Below are 15,231 nucleotides of genomic sequence, written 5' to 3'. Positions count from 1 at the left end.
ATCTATCTATCTATCTATCTATCTATCTATCTATCTATTCTATCATCTACCATCTATCTATATCCAATCTATCTATTTATCCTCTCTCTCTCTCTCTCTCCCTCCATCTATCTCGGGCATTTAAGAATACATGTATTGTGTAAATTTAAACTCGAATACTCCCCAAAAATACAAGTACAGACAGCAAAACTCTCTTGCATTTTTTTTTTATTCATTTGGTTTTCCAACCCCGAAGAAAAGCTCTTAAATAATATAAAAATACATGTGAGGTTTTGTATATTCATCCACAATATATAGACTCTAAACATACGTGTTGCTTCTTTCCCTGATTTTGCTTTTGTATTTTCCCATAAGCTCTTTGCGATTCCATTTATTGCAAGTAAGAAAAGAATTCAGCTGCAGTGTTTTTTAAACCTCTAGAGAGAGAGAGAGACGGCATAGACAAAAATACTCAGGTCATAAAGGTCATCAAACCCTTCCGTGTCAATTCCCATTGGCATTTCTGGGAGACAGGAGAGAAATTTTAATTTCTGGCTACAGAAGATCAGCAGGGGGGCCTGAAGCTGCCCTTGGTTAGCGCAAAGCCAGGCTGGCAATTTTTGCATTCAACACAGGGGACCTCAAATTATTTCCATTAAAAGTGTGTGTTAATGAATGCCAGCTCAATATCAGTAAAATAATAATAATAATAATAATCAAAAAATTACAGCAGCAGTCAGAAGGGCCAAGAAATCATCACTAGTAACCAGCAAACCTTTAATCTGTTATGCTCAAGAATGTTTCAGTTGGTTAAAAAAATGTCTAAAGAAGAAATGTCAAAGCTACGGCTTTCCCAGTAGTCATGTATGGCTGTGAGAGTCAGATCCTAAGGAAGAGCCTTGGTAGTACAGTGGTCTAAGGCACCCTGTTATTAAGCTGGTTATTAAGACCAGCTGCCTGCAATTACTGCAGGTTCGAATCTCGCCAAGGCTCAAGGTTGACTCAGCCTTCCATCCTTTCTAAGGTAGGTAAATTGAGGACCCAGTTTGTGGGGGCAATAAGCTGACTTTGTATAAAAATATACAAAAGTATGAAGGCTATTGCTTAACGCATTGTAAGCCGCCCTGAGTCTCCAGAGAAGGGCAGCATATAAATCAAATTTTTTTAAAAAAAGGAAGGCTGAGAGCCAAAGAATTCATCATCCTCTTCTTTTAATGATCCCCATAATCCCTTGCGGGGTGGAGTCTGGGCAACTGAATGGAGCTAGCAGAGTGTTTAATGGCCAGATGCCCTTCCTGTCACCAATGCAGAGTTATATTCAGCAGATACATTCTCATTTTGCCCAGAGAGACAAATATCTGCCTCTACCTAGGATCGAACTCGCAGCCTCCTGATCTTGAGGCGAGAGCTCCACCTCTAGGCCACCGCACCGCTCTGAGAGCCGAAGAATTGATGCTTTCAAATTGTGGTGCTGGAGAAGACTCTTGAGAGTCCCTTGGACTGCAGTCAAACCTAAAGGAAAGTAACCCTGCCTGTCCTTTGGAAGGACAGATCCTGAAGCTGAAGCTCAAATATTTTGGTCACCTAATGAGAAGAGGGGACTCATTGGAGAAGAGCCTGAGGTTGGGAAAGATGGAAAGAAGAAAGAGAAGGGGGCAGCAGAGGATGAGATGCAGCGATGGGATTGAGCCGGTTCGGACCAGTTCGGGCGAATCGGATGCTAATTTTACATCTGGTTCACCGAACTGGTAGTTTCAAGGATTGGCTGGTCCTGCCCACCCCACCCCGCCCCTCCCAGGAGTCTCCATGGGGCCCGTTTTGGATGCCAGGTAAGTGCAGTGCCCATGCTGAGGGTCTGGGTGGGTGAAAAACAGGCTTCCTGGAAGTTCTGGAAGTCCGAAAACGGACCCGTTTCTGGCCTCCGGAGAGCCTCCGGAGCTGAGGGGAAAGCTGTTTTCACCCTCCCGGAGGCTCAAGAGAAGCTTGGGGAGCTTGGGGAGGGCAAAAAGGCCCCCCCTCCCTATGGTGCAGGAGGCCGAGTAGGCCACGCCCATCCAGCAACCAGGCAGAGAACGGGTTGCTAAAATGTTTGAATCCCACCCCTGATGAGATGGTTAGATGGTGTCATCCATTCAATGAACATGAATTTGGACAAACTCCAGGAGACAGTGGAGGACAGATGGGCCTGGCGTCGTATGGTCCATGGGATTACAAAGAGTTGGACACGATTTAGTGACTAAGCAATAACAAAAGAAGAAGAAAAGGTAAGAACTATTTTCTTCATGGAGGTGCTTCTAAACCATCTTCAGAAGAACTGTCTTCCTATCTCTCATTTTAGAAAAAAATGCCTCCTTGGAAATGGTGATGGCTTGTGGGACGACCCTCAAAAATTCAAGAATGCTTTTATCTCCACAGTGGATTGCTTTGTTCTTGGGCAAGTAGAGTTGGGTTTTGGCAAAAGTCTCTCCTCTGTGTGTGTGAAAGATGGAGGTTCCTTGGACTTCCTCTCTAGGACACTAGAAAATAAAGATTTCTTGATTCCTTCACTTTAGACAAGAATCCAAGGAGCACCATTTCTTCAAGAGGGAATGCAGGAGTGGAAAATGTTTGGATTTTCAGCCTCCTTGGAAGTCAGATGAGAACTTGGCTTCAAAATTTCTTCTTCTTCTTCTTCTTCTTCTTCTTCTTCTTCTTCTTCTTCTTCTTCTTCTTCTTCTTCTTCTTCTTCTTCTTCTTCTTCTTCTTCTTCTTCTTCTTCTTCTTCTTCTTCTTCTGCAGTATCCATCATTGGACGTTGGCGATCATGTTGGCAATCATGTTGATGATCAAAATATCTGCAGGGGCTTCATTCTCCTGCTTAGAGGCATTCTGTTACTGATGAATTTTAGCTTTCTCCCCTCCCTAGGAAAGGGACTGAGAGTTTTCCTCAGCCAGTTGCCTAACCTGCTTTCGGAATGCCATTTTAGCGTCATGCTCAGTGTTTTTGGTTAGAACAGAAATATCTTGAAAGGTTTTCATAAGTAGGGTCACCCGATTTGGGCTGCAAACATTTCGATCTCCACTAGATGGTGACACTATGCCTTTCTAGACTGCCATCTAGGGGTCATGTGGAGTTTCACAGCATCCCCCCTGGTCAAGTGATCAAAATTCAGACGCTTGGGAACTGATTTACGACCGTTGAAGTGTCGGGGTCATGTGATCCCTTTTTGTGACCGTCTGACAAGCAGGGCCAGATTCACTTAACAACTATGTTCCTAACTTAAGAACTGCAGCCATTCCGTTAACAACTATGGCAAGAAAGGTCGTAAAATGGAGCACAATTCGCTAAACAAAGTCTACCATTTTGCAACAAAAATTTTGGGCTCAATTGTGGTCGTAAGACGAGGACTACCTGAATTGATTAGAAGCAGGGATATTCTCAGGAACTTCCAAGATGCGGGCACGACAGATATAAAAGCCCAGTCTAGCACAATACCACTGAAAAAAAGTCACTTATCTGAAATGGTATAGGATCTCCTACTTGAGCAGAGGGTTGGATTAGAAGATCTCCAAGATCCCTTCCAGGTCTATTCTGATTGATTCATTTTTAAAAAAAGGAGCTGTTCAGTCATACTATCATAGGTGCCATTTTAATTTTTTTGGCCATGCTCTGGTTGGAAGTCTTCTCCAATGTTTCCTTCCCACATAACCAACCAAAACATTTTTGTGTTCCAGTAAGTAAAAAAAAAAAAAAAGCTTAAGTTCATTGCACAAATCCTGAAAAAATAAAAATTTTGGCATGCAGAAATCAGCATAGAGAGCGGGGGGGGGGTGTCTCATAGAACATATGCAGTCCCCCCAAGTCATTTTCGGCACATGTGCATGCACATGCACACATACACACAAACAGACACACTTACTTACAGACAGACACGCAAAGACACATATATCACCCTGGAAGATTACTTTGTATATACAGATCTTGTAGAAACTATTCCATTATCAATCCAGTAATAAAAACCAGGTAATGGTGTCCAGGTTAAGCCAGCAAATTGACCAAAATGAAAATAATATTAGTTAGGACTGATAGATGGATAAACATTCTAGTCCCGTGATGGCGAACCTATGGCACGCGGGCAACACGTGGCACACATAGCCATATCAGTGGGCATGCCAGGCCAGCTCTGGTGCGCATGCACGCGCCGACCAGCTGATTTTCGGGCATTCTGGGCCCACCAAAAGTAGGGAAACAGGCTGTTTCCTGCCTCCGGAGGGCCTCTCTAGGAGTCTCTGGAGGCTGGGGACAGCAAAAAACGTCACTTCCTGTCCAACCGGGAGTTGGGAAATGGGTTGTTTCAGGCCTCCGGAGGGCCTCCGAGCGGGTGGGGAAGGCTGTTTTTGCCCTCCCCAGATGCATAGAGAGGATCTGGAGCCAGGTGAGAAAGAAAAACGAGTCTACCAGGCCATCATGTGCCGGGAGGGAGGGAGATTGCATGCATATATGCAGGGCGGGGCGCATAAAATAATCGGTGTGGGCACGCACGCGCAAACCTCCCCCACCCCTCCCCTCCTGGCATGTGATGGCGAAAAGGTTAGCCATCACTGTTCCAGTCTAAACATCTGGCTGACCGTGCGACCAATCTTTATAATAATTCAGGTTCAATATTCTTATTCCTGTCTACTTAGAGATGAAGTTGTTTTGCAGCATTTTTAATGTAATCAATTGATGACAATCGGCAAACCGTGATGTATTTGATTTTGAACCCACGACAGGTTTTTGTATCACTGTAGGAAAAGCTTCCAACATTGCAGCCTTCGGGCTAAGGAACTAGTCCTCATGAGGGAGTCCTCATGGCAATTTGAAGTTGACTTTCCAGTTGAGAAGGGTGCCAGTTTTGGCTTGCAAATCCCCGTTTTTGCCTCTGATAATGCTAATTAGTAAAAAAATACTCACACGTTGGTTTTCAAATGTCAAAGTGCAAAATCATGAGGCTGAATTAAGGCTTTTCACCACTGCTGGCATGCTTGTGACTTGAAACAAGTATCTGAAAAGTCATTAATGGAAGGTGCTACTGCTATCCAAATAATGAAGTTAAAAATCTATGCATGGACAAAATTTCTCAGAGATCCAATGGCAAAAAAAAAGGAGAAGGAGAAAGAAAAGAAGGAGAAGATAGGAGAAGGAAGAAAAGAGGAGGAGGAGGAGGAAAAGTTAGAGAAGGGGAGACGAGACAGAATAAGAGATGGAGAGAAGAAAGAGGAAAAGAAGGAGCGAGAGAGAAGGAAGGAAGGGAGGGAAGGAGATGGAGGAAAAGATTGAGAAGGGGGAAAAGAGAGAGAGAAGAAGAAAATGTGGAGAAGGAGAGGAAGGAGGGAAGGAGAAGGAGGAAAAGATTGAGAAGGGGAGAAAAGAGAGAGAAGGAAGAAATATGGAGGAGAAGGAAAAGAAGGACAAGAAGAGGAAGAAGGATTAGGAGGGAAGGAGAAGGAGGAAAAGATTGAGAAGGGGTAAAAGAGAGAGAGATGGAGAAAATATGGAGAAGGAGGAAGAAAAGAAGAAGGAGAACATCATCCGAAAATCTGTTTCTGCTATGAAATCCTGGCCATCCTGTGAAAGAGATCCTAGATTGTGGCTGGGAGATGCCAAGGGGGGGGGGTCGAAGGCTTCCAAGAGGAGGGCGGGCCATTCAACGCGCATTGTTCAAAGGTTCCAGAGCCTCCGCTTCAGGAGATCCAAGCGGAAGCCAGGAACGCTGCAGTTGGGACCAGCAAGAGCGCATTCCCCGGAGGCAGCAGGAGGTTTGAGTTCGATTTTTCGATAATTCGGCCACCCAGAGGCTGAACCGGTCGAAAATTGTCCACCATTGGAAGGGTCTTCCCTTTGTCGAAATACACCTTTTTCCAGAACTCTTCAATCTATGAACCAATAAGACAGACAAGTGTTAATTTTCTATCTTTCCAAGTCAGCGTAGATAGAGGAGCTTCAGTTGCCTGAATAATAAGGTGCCAAACTATTAATATGCCTTCCTTCCTCCCTCCCTCCCTCCCTCCTCCCTCCTTTGTCTATTTCCTTTCTCCCTCCCTTCCTCCCTCCTTCCTCTTTCATTCCTCCCTCCCTCTCTCCCTCCCTTCTTCCTTCCTTCCTCCCTCCCCCTCCCTCCTTCCTCCTCCTTCCTCTTTCATTCCTCTATTTCCTTTCTCCCTCCCTTCCTCTTTCATTCCTCCCTCCCTTCTTCCTTCCTTCCTCCCTCCCCCTCCCTCCTTCCTCCTCCTTCCTCCTTCATTCCTCTATTTCCTTTCTCCCTCCCTTCCTCTTTCATTCCTCCCTCCCTTCTTCCTTCCTTCCTCCCTCCCCCTCCTTCCTCCCTCCTCCTTCCTCCTTCATTCCTCTATTTCCTTTCTCCCTCCCTTCCTCTTTCATTCCTCCCTCTCCCTCCCTCCTTTCTTCCTTCCTTCCTCCCTCCCCCACTCTCCTTCCTCCTTCATTCCTCTATTTCTATTCTCCCTCCCTTCCTCTTTCATTCCTCCCTCCCTCTCTCCCTCCCTTCTTCTTTCCTTCCTCTCTCCCCCTCCCTCCTTCCTCCTCCTTCCCCCTTCATTCCTCTATTTCCTTTCTCCCTCCCTTCCTCTTTCATTCCTCCCTCTCTCCTTCCCTTCTTCCTTCCTTCCTTCCTCCCTCCATTCTTCTTTCATTCCTCCCTCCCTCCCTCCCTCCCTTCTTCCTTCCTTCCTCCCTCCCCCTCCCTCCTACCTCCTCCTTCCTCCTTCATTCCTCTATTTCCTTTCTCCCTCCCTTCCTCTTTCATTCCTCCCTCTCCCTCCCTCCTTTCTTCCTTCCTTCCTCCCTCCCCCACTCTCCTTCCTCCTCCTCCCTCCTTCATTCCTCTATTTCCATTCTCCCTCCCTTCCTCTTTCATTCCTCCCTCCCTCTCTCCCTCCCTTCTTCTTTCCTTCCTCTCTCCCCCTCCCTCCTTCCTCCTCCTTCCCCCTTCATTCCTCTATTTCCTTTCTCCCTCCCTTCCTCTTTCATTCCTCCCTCTCTCCTTCCCTTCTTTCTTCCTTCCTTCCTCCCTCCATTCCTCCTTTCCTTTCCTTCCCTTCCCTTCCCTTCCCTTCCCTTCCCCATCCTCTCTCTTTCACACAAACACCCAGTCCTTCTTCTTCCTTCCTGTTCTCTGCCAGCATTCAAGGAGGTTAACAACATTTCAAAACCCACACCGCTATCCAAAACATAGAAGCAAAAAACTGCTGACCCAAAAATTAACTCACAACTGAAAACCCGAGACCACAGTATCCATAGGAAGAGACCTGTTTCTTAGCCCGTGTCTCCTACCTGCTCCCACTCAAGTTCAATGGGTTTCTCAAACAAGGTCCAGACCACCTCTTCACTGCAGGCAGGGGTGGTCAGAGAGCCAGTGTAGCGATAGAAGCTGGTGAGATCCTTCTTCTCCGGGATCAGGGATTCCAGGGCCAAAGCTGGAATCTCTACTTTTTGCCCTGAATAAATGACAGAGAGAATTGAAATGTGTTTGAATATATTAGTACTGTAGCTTGGGTTGGTAGTTAGGCTGTTGCTTTGAGCTCTGTGTTTGGCAATTTGGTTGCAAACATTTCATCACCATTCGAGGAGACATCGTCCGTGTGTTTTTGAGTTGTGCTCGTCTGTCAGAACACAGGTCTTTAAATACCGTGTTTTTTGGAGTATAAGACACACTTCCCCTCCCTAAAAGAGGGTGTAAATTTGGGTGCATCTTATACACCAAATGTAGCCCCACCCACCTGCTGGCCCCCACCCTTTGGCCTCTGCCTCCCAGCAATTTACCTCCTTGCAGCAAACAGCAAACAGCCCGTTTCAGCTTCAGCACAGCCTGATTAGCACAAGAAAAAAAATCTGCCTCCCAGCAATTTACCTCCTTGCAGCAAGCAGCAAGAGGCCCAGTTCAGCTTCAGCACAGCCTGATTAACACACACAGTTGATTGTCCGTTGGATTGGCCTCCCGACCCTCAGCTGTTTTGAGGCTGCAGGGATTGCCATTGCCTATTGCCACGCGGGCCTCCTGCAAGCAGGCAAATTGCTGGGAAGCAGATTTTCTTTTTCTTGTGCTAATCAGGCTGTGCTGAAAATGAAAATGAAAAGTAAAGCAGGCTGTTTGCTGTTTGCTGCAATGAGGCAAATTGCTGGGAGGCAGAGGCAGATTTTTTTTTTCTTGTTTTCCTCCCCCAAAAAGATAGGTGTGTCTTATCCAGAGCGTCTTATACTCCGAAAAATATGGTACTTTTTTATGAGATGCAAATTAGTCTGAATGTTGTTTGTTTGGATATTTCTGTTTTCATGTTTTCTTTGTTTTATTTATATAACATTCAATTTCCATCAAACAGTGTGTGACCTGGATACAGTTATTTTTAAACAACCATAATCCATGTGTTTGTTGTAGTATTCATTACCATAATATTAATAATATAATAACGATGATACATAACAATGTTCAGATATTTCTGAGTCAACCTCTGATTTCAGACTGTTTGATGGGCTGGCTGTTGACTGGCAACATTCAGACTACCGTATTTTTCGGAGTATGAGACGCACCTATCTTTTTTGGTGAGGAAAAGAAGAAAAAGAAATCTCCCTCTGCCTCTGCCTCTGCCTCTGAGCAATTTTGCCTCGTTGCAGTAAACAGCAAACAGCAAATGCTTTACTTTCATTTTCGTTTTCAGCATAGCTTGATTAGCACAAGGAAATAAAAAAAATCTGCTCCAGTAATTTACCTCTTTGCAGCAAGCAGCAGAGGCCCCTGCAAAACAGCTGAGAGCAAATCAGCTGAGAGTCGGGAGGCCGATCCAATCAACTGGTGCTAATTAGACTGTGCTGAAACTGAAAGGAGCTGTTTTTTCTTGCTGTTTGCTTGCAAGGAGGTAACTGCTGTGAGGCAGAGGCCAAAGGGTGGGGGCCAGTGGGTAGGCGGGGCTACATTCGGTGTATAAGACGCACCTAAATTTTCACCTCCTTTTAGGGGGGGAAACAGGTGCGTCTTATACTCTGAAAAATACAGTAATTTACATCTCAAACAAAGGTACTTAAAGACCTGCGTTCTGCCAGACGAGCACAACTCAAAATGCCTGGACGATGCCTCCTCGAATGGCGATGAAACGTTTGCAACCAAATTGCCAAGCTTGGAGCTCAAACCGAATGACTAATGGAGAGAATTATTTGTATCTCAGATATTGTATGAGTTACAGGTAATCCTTCCCTTACAACGTTTTGTTTGGTGAATCGTTTGAAGTTATAACAGCATTGAAAAAGATGACATGACCATTATTTTTACACTTGCAACCAGGGATGAAATGCTCCTGGTTCAGACTGGTTCGGACGAACCGGTAGCGATGATGACTGGTGGTTCGGAGAACCGGTAGCGATGGTGGCTCGAGGCTCCACCCACCCAACCGGTCGTTACTTTCTGGTTTTAACCAGGAAGTAACCTGTTTTTTACCCTCTGTGCATGTGCAGAAGGGTTTGCGCATATGCAGAGGATCAGCGCAGGCACGTGATGTGCGTGCGCACTTCTAAAACGGTAGGGAAAGTAAGTAGATTTCACCTCTGCTTGCAACCATTACTATATCCCCCTGGTGATATGATCAAAATTCAGATGCTTGGCAACTGACTCATATTTATGATGGTTGCAGTCTCCCAGGGCGATGTGATCACCTGTAACCTTCTGACAAGCAAAAATCAATGGGGAAGCCCGATTCACTTAACAACCATGTTACTAACTTATCAACTGCAGTGATTCGGTTCACAACTGTGGCAAGAAATGTTGTAAAATGGGGCAAAACTCAAATTCTCACTTAACAACGTGAATTTTGGGCTCAATTGTGGGCATAAGTTGAGGACTACCTGTATGTTAGAAGCCAGTTGTGGAGGTCACAAATGGGAATCACATGACCACAGGACACAACAACCATCACAAGTGTGGGCAAACATTTATCCCTTCTGGAGGATTTCAACTTTCTCAATTCCCCAGCCAGTTTATGACGGTTATTTATGACAGTTGCAGTCTCCCAGGGTGATGTGATCACCTGTAACCTTCTGACAAGCAAAATCAATGGGGAAGCCCGATTCACTTAACAACCATGTTACTAATTTAACAACTGGCAGTGATTCACTTCGCAACTGTGACAAGAAAGGTCATTAATTTTATTTATTTATTTATTTATTGGTTCGATTTATATGCCGCCCTTCTCCGGAGACTCAGGGCGGCTTACAATGCGTTAAGCAATAGCCTTCATACTTTTTGTATATACCTGCTTAGTAGGGCTTTCGGCATAACTCACTTAACTGTCTTGCTTAGCAACGGAAATTTTAATTGTAAGCTGTTCAGAATCTCCTTTGGAGCCGTGTGGCCTCGAAAATCCAATGAATTAAATCGAATGATTAAATTGAATTAAATTCACATTTGCGTTAGGTCTCTTCTCCTTACCTGCAGTCCCAATCTTTTCTAAATTTGAAATGAGCGATTCATAGTTTCGATTCTTTTTGCCAACCTGTAACAGAGCAAAACATATTAAGAATTGAACCTGGAACATTTTTGAGCTGAGTCAAGATTGACTCAGCCTTCCATCCTTGTGAGGTCAGTAAAATGAGGACTCAGATTGTTGGGGCCAAGAGGCTGACTCTGTAAACCGCTTAGAGAGGGCTGTAAAAGCACTGTGAAGCCGTATATGTCTAAGTGTTATTGCTATCGCAGGCAAACTCTGCCCACTGTTAGGAGTTCGATCCTGACCGGCTCCAGGTTGACTCAGCCTTCCATCCTTCTGAGGTGGGTAAAATGAGGATCCAGATTATTGAGGACAATAGGCTGATTCTGTAAACCGCTTAGAGAGGGCTGGAAAGCACCGTGAAGTGGTATATAAATCTAAGTACTACTGCTATTGCTATTTGCTGTTTGAAGCAAGTCCAAAAAAGGAGGGTGTCCAATTTAAGAAAAGCTTGCCTTTCTTTCTTTCTTTCTTTCTTTCTTTCTTTCTTTCTTTCTTTCTTTCTTTCTTTCTTTCTTTCTTTCTTTCTCTTTCTTTCCTTCCTTCCTTCCTTCCTTCCTCTTTCTTTCTTTCTTTCTTTCTTTCTTTCTTTCTTTCTTTCTCTTTCTTTCTTTTTCTTTCCTTCCTTCCTTAATTCTTCCTCCCTCCCTCCCTCCTCTCCCCTCTTTCTTCCTTCTTTCCTCCCTCCCTCCGTCTCTCTATGTCCCGCTCCCTTTTTTCCCTTCCTTTGGGAGAACACAGTGAAAAATAGCTGTTAAATTTGGCAGGAAAGAGGAGCTGAAGAATTCTGTTGCCCCAGGAGAAAGGACTCTAGAAAAGTGCTTCAAACTTTGGCAACTTTTGCGCTGTGTGGACTTCAACTCCCAGAATTCCTTAGCTGGCTGAGGAATTCTGGGAGTTGAAGTTTTCATAGCTCAAGATTGCCAAAGGTTGAGAAACTGCTCTGGGAGGAGAAAGTCAAGGTCAACAGGGGCTTTCAGAGGTTGTGGGGGGGGGTCTCACCCACCACAGGTGTCTCCGAAGAGGTCTGGCCAAGATATGTAAATGCAACCTGCCCTGTATAGGAGGATGGCTCAGTGAAACCACGATGGGTGAGGATTATGGGTCTTGTGGCTTCAATACAACTGGAAGGCACTGGATGAGACTGACCCAGTTTTGAGTTTGTTCAAAGTCTTGAAGTTTATTTTTAAAAAATTACAATGGAACGCAAATCTATTCCATACCTTTATAAAAAATCCCAGCACCGCTACGCCTTTTCCTTTGATCGCTGAATCTGTGCTGCTAAATTCCTCCTTAATGTGGACAATGTGAAGCTGTAAGAAAGTCACAGGCTGGATTGACTCAAGACTCTTTATTACTCAAGTCACAGTAGGTTAAAAAACACTTTTTTTAAAAAAAATAAAATTTTATTATACATTAGAAACAAAAAACAGAATAAAGACTATAACGAAAGACAATCACATACATACGACTGAGGTTGATTCAACCCCCATATATATACAGTTTCTAAATAACATTACATATCATCATACTACAGCTTCACTTTGGTTTATCATACTGCATCTTGCATTTGTTAACAGGGTGGATTTGATTTAAATCAAGTTGATTTAAATCACAATTTAAATCATGATTTAAATAACTAGTTAAAAGGCTTGATTTAAATCAACTCGATTTAAATCATAATTTTTAAAAGAGCAACTGTCATCTCTGCTACTCCTTTGACCCACTGTTGACTCAGCGATAGTCCCTGTATATTGCAGAATATACAGCCTCATGCTACATAACTAAGCTCCATTTCATGCTGAATAAACTAAATTATTTATGTATCTTAAATAGAAAACTATCTTACGATAGATTTTTACCCCAAAAGTTTTTTATTAAAATAAATTCGCTAAGAATCAAAAAAATCCGATTTAAATCAAAAAAATCTGATTTTTTTGATTTTTTTTAAAAAAATCATTGATTTTTATCCACCCTGTTTGTTAATCTTCTTATATCTAATATTCCCTTATTTATATTTAGCTTGCTATTTACATATCTATGCTACATGCTTCCCTAACATCTACCTCATGACATTTTGACTTCTATCCATTGGTACCATTTATCCCAGCTTTGATTGACAATTGATTCTTGTCTATCTTTAAGTATATGCAGGTTAATCTATCACATTCTGCACACAAACAAAATTTTGTTGATAATCATCTGATCCAATGGTACTTCTTTCCCTTTCCAAAATTGCGCATATGCAATTCTAGCCACAGTGGTAATGTGTATGAAAAGGTACCAGTCTGCTTTCCTTATGCCCTCAGAGTTTATTTTATTTTATTTTATTTTATTTTATTTTATTTTATTTTATTTTATTTTATTTTATTTATTTATTTATTTATTTATTTATTTATTTATTCATTTATTTATTTATTCATTTATTTATTCATTTATTTATTCATTTATTTATTTATTTTATTCGATTTCTATACCGCCCTACTCCCGAAGGACTCAGGGCGGTGCACAGCCAAACAATAAAACACATCCATACAAAATTTAAAAGTAGAATAAAATCAAATTAAATAATTTTGGCTCCGACAAATTTAAAACCCCGAACTATTTAAAACCAATTTAAAAATTGAATGTATAAAATACTAAAAGATATTTAAAAATTAAAAATCTTTTATGAAAGAGGGAGAAAATTAGGCCAGGCCCACCTGGTGAAATAATAAGGTCTTTAAAGCGCGGCGGAAGGTGCGCAGATCCGGGATCCTCCGTATCTCTGGGGGGAGCTCCTTCCAGATAGTAGGTGCCCCCACAGAGAAGGCTCTCCCCCTGGGGGCCGCCAGTCGACATTGTTTGGCCGACGGCACCCGGAGGAGCCCCTCACTATGGGAGCGTACCGGCCGGTGGGAGGTTATTGGTGGTAGTAGGTGGTCCCGCAAGTACCCAGGTCCTAAGCCATGGAGCGCTTTAAAGGTGGTAACCAAAACCTTGAAGCGCACCCTAGCAAGTAGACCTCTGGTCTCAGTTGAAAACTGACTCCTGTAATCTCCATGAGCCAAACTTTTATCTTACTTCAATAGTTTTGGGCTTGTAGACATGTCCACCATTGGTGGTAAAATGTACCCCTGGCTGACCCACATTTCCAACATTCTGCTGAGGTTCCAGGGAACATCTTTGCGATTCTTGCTGGTGGTATATGCCACCTATATAACATTTTAAATATATTTTCTTTGGAAGACACTGCCTTCGTCATTTTCCCATTTCTATTCCATATTTGTTGCCATTTTTCCAGATCTAATGAATATCCGAAATTCCTCCCTCAGACTATCATCGAGTCTTTAACTATTTCCTCAGCTACAAATCGGGACAGGAGGAGGTTATATAATAACCTTAATAATAAAAGAGAATATTTGTAGATCAGGGTTTTTTGTTTTTTTTTTAATTTGATTTATATGCCGCCCTTCTCCGGAGACTCAGGGCGGCTTACAATGCGTTAAGCAATAGCCTTCATTCTTTTGTATATTTTATACAAAGTCAGCTTATTGCCCCCACAAACTGGGTTGACATGAGGGACCTTGGTGCTATCTAAGCTTGGTTGTTTTCTTGGAAACTTTTCATTACCCAACTAGGTAATGTCATTAACATTGGCTGGCTACGCCCCCGAACTGGTCCCCGGCCCGGTCACCGCTCGCTTACCCCACCTCATCAGAGGCTTCTTTTTTTTTTACTTTTAAAAGCCTTTTTTCTACAACCTCTTCAGTCGAAAAAATGCTTTTAAAAGTAAAAAGAAAAGCCTCTGATGATCCCGCAGCTCAGCTGGGATCGGCAGAGGCTTTTCAAAGCATTTTTTCAACGACCTCTTTGGCTGAAGAGGTGGTAAAAAAAAAATGCTTTGAAAAGCCTCTGACGATCTCAGCTGAGTTGCCTGATCGGCAGAGGCTTTTCAAAGCATTGTTTTCTGCAACCTCTTAAGGTTGTAGAAAAAAAGCTTTTAAAAGTAAAAAAAAAAAAAAAAGTTGGCCGCGTCCACCCAGTCATATTACCCCCCCACCAAGCCACACCCACAAAATAAGCCACGCCCACAGAACTGGTAGTAAAAAAATTTAGAACCCACCCCTGGTATGTATGTATGTAAATAAATATAAATTTAATCGGTCAGTCCTAGAGGAGATCAACCCTGACTGCTGTCTAGAAGGCCAGATCCTGAAGAGGGAACTCAAATACTTTGGCCACCGAATGAGAAGGAAGGACTCACTGGAGAAGAGCCTCATGCTGGGAAAGATGGAGGGCAAAAGGAGAAGAAGGGGACGTCAGAGAACGAGGTGGCTGGATAGAGTCACCGAAGCAGTCGGCGTGAGTTTAAATGGACTCCAGAGGATGGTAGAGGACAGGAAGGCCTGGAGGAACGTTGTCCATCGGGTCGCGATGGGTCGGACACGACTTCGCAACTAACAACAATAACATATATTTCAAATGTTTCCTGAGGCCAGAGTTTGGAGATGAATGTTTCTGGGGGCTTTTACCTCCATGGGGTACCTCTCTCCATCAATGCTGTGTTCGGATCCAGGACTCCGCGTGTTCCCCATCTCGCTTCCCCAGTGGAAATGAAACTGCACCGCCTTGTATCTCCCGTTCAGACCCCCAGACTCCACCTTCTCCGACTGACCCAGCCGGACGACGACTGCCAAGGAAAAAATGGATTCAGTACAGCGTAGTCTTCGACTTACGACCACAAAAATGAAGCCTCTC

General features: G+C 43.5%; 1 protein-coding gene across 1 annotated transcript in view; it reads right to left on the bottom strand.

The window, feature by feature from the left end:
* Positions 1 to 4,652: 4,652 nt before the first annotated feature.
* The window catches only part of CA4 (carbonic anhydrase 4), a 52,061-nt gene continuing 41,482 nt past the window's right edge, over positions 4,653 to 15,231 (bottom strand). The window contains exons 5-9 of the mRNA XM_060693235.2: positions 15,006 to 15,163; positions 11,715 to 11,804; positions 10,434 to 10,497; positions 7,292 to 7,455; positions 4,653 to 5,874 (exon numbers count right to left, since the gene is read on the bottom strand). Coding sequence (XP_060549218.2) covers positions 5,683 to 5,874; positions 7,292 to 7,455; positions 10,434 to 10,497; positions 11,715 to 11,804; positions 15,006 to 15,163 — 668 coding nt within the window. The 3' untranslated portion in view covers positions 4,653 to 5,682. The remainder of the gene's footprint in view (positions 5,875 to 7,291; positions 7,456 to 10,433; positions 10,498 to 11,714; positions 11,805 to 15,005; positions 15,164 to 15,231) is intronic.

The sequence above is a fragment of the Pantherophis guttatus genome, chromosome 1 (assembly GCF_059756535.1).
Source record: "Pantherophis guttatus breed Tessera chromosome 1, ASM5975653v1, whole genome shotgun sequence".
Classification (NCBI taxonomy): domain Eukaryota; kingdom Metazoa; phylum Chordata; class Lepidosauria; order Squamata; family Colubridae; genus Pantherophis; species Pantherophis guttatus.
This window is presented reverse-complemented; position numbering and strand designations above follow the sequence as displayed.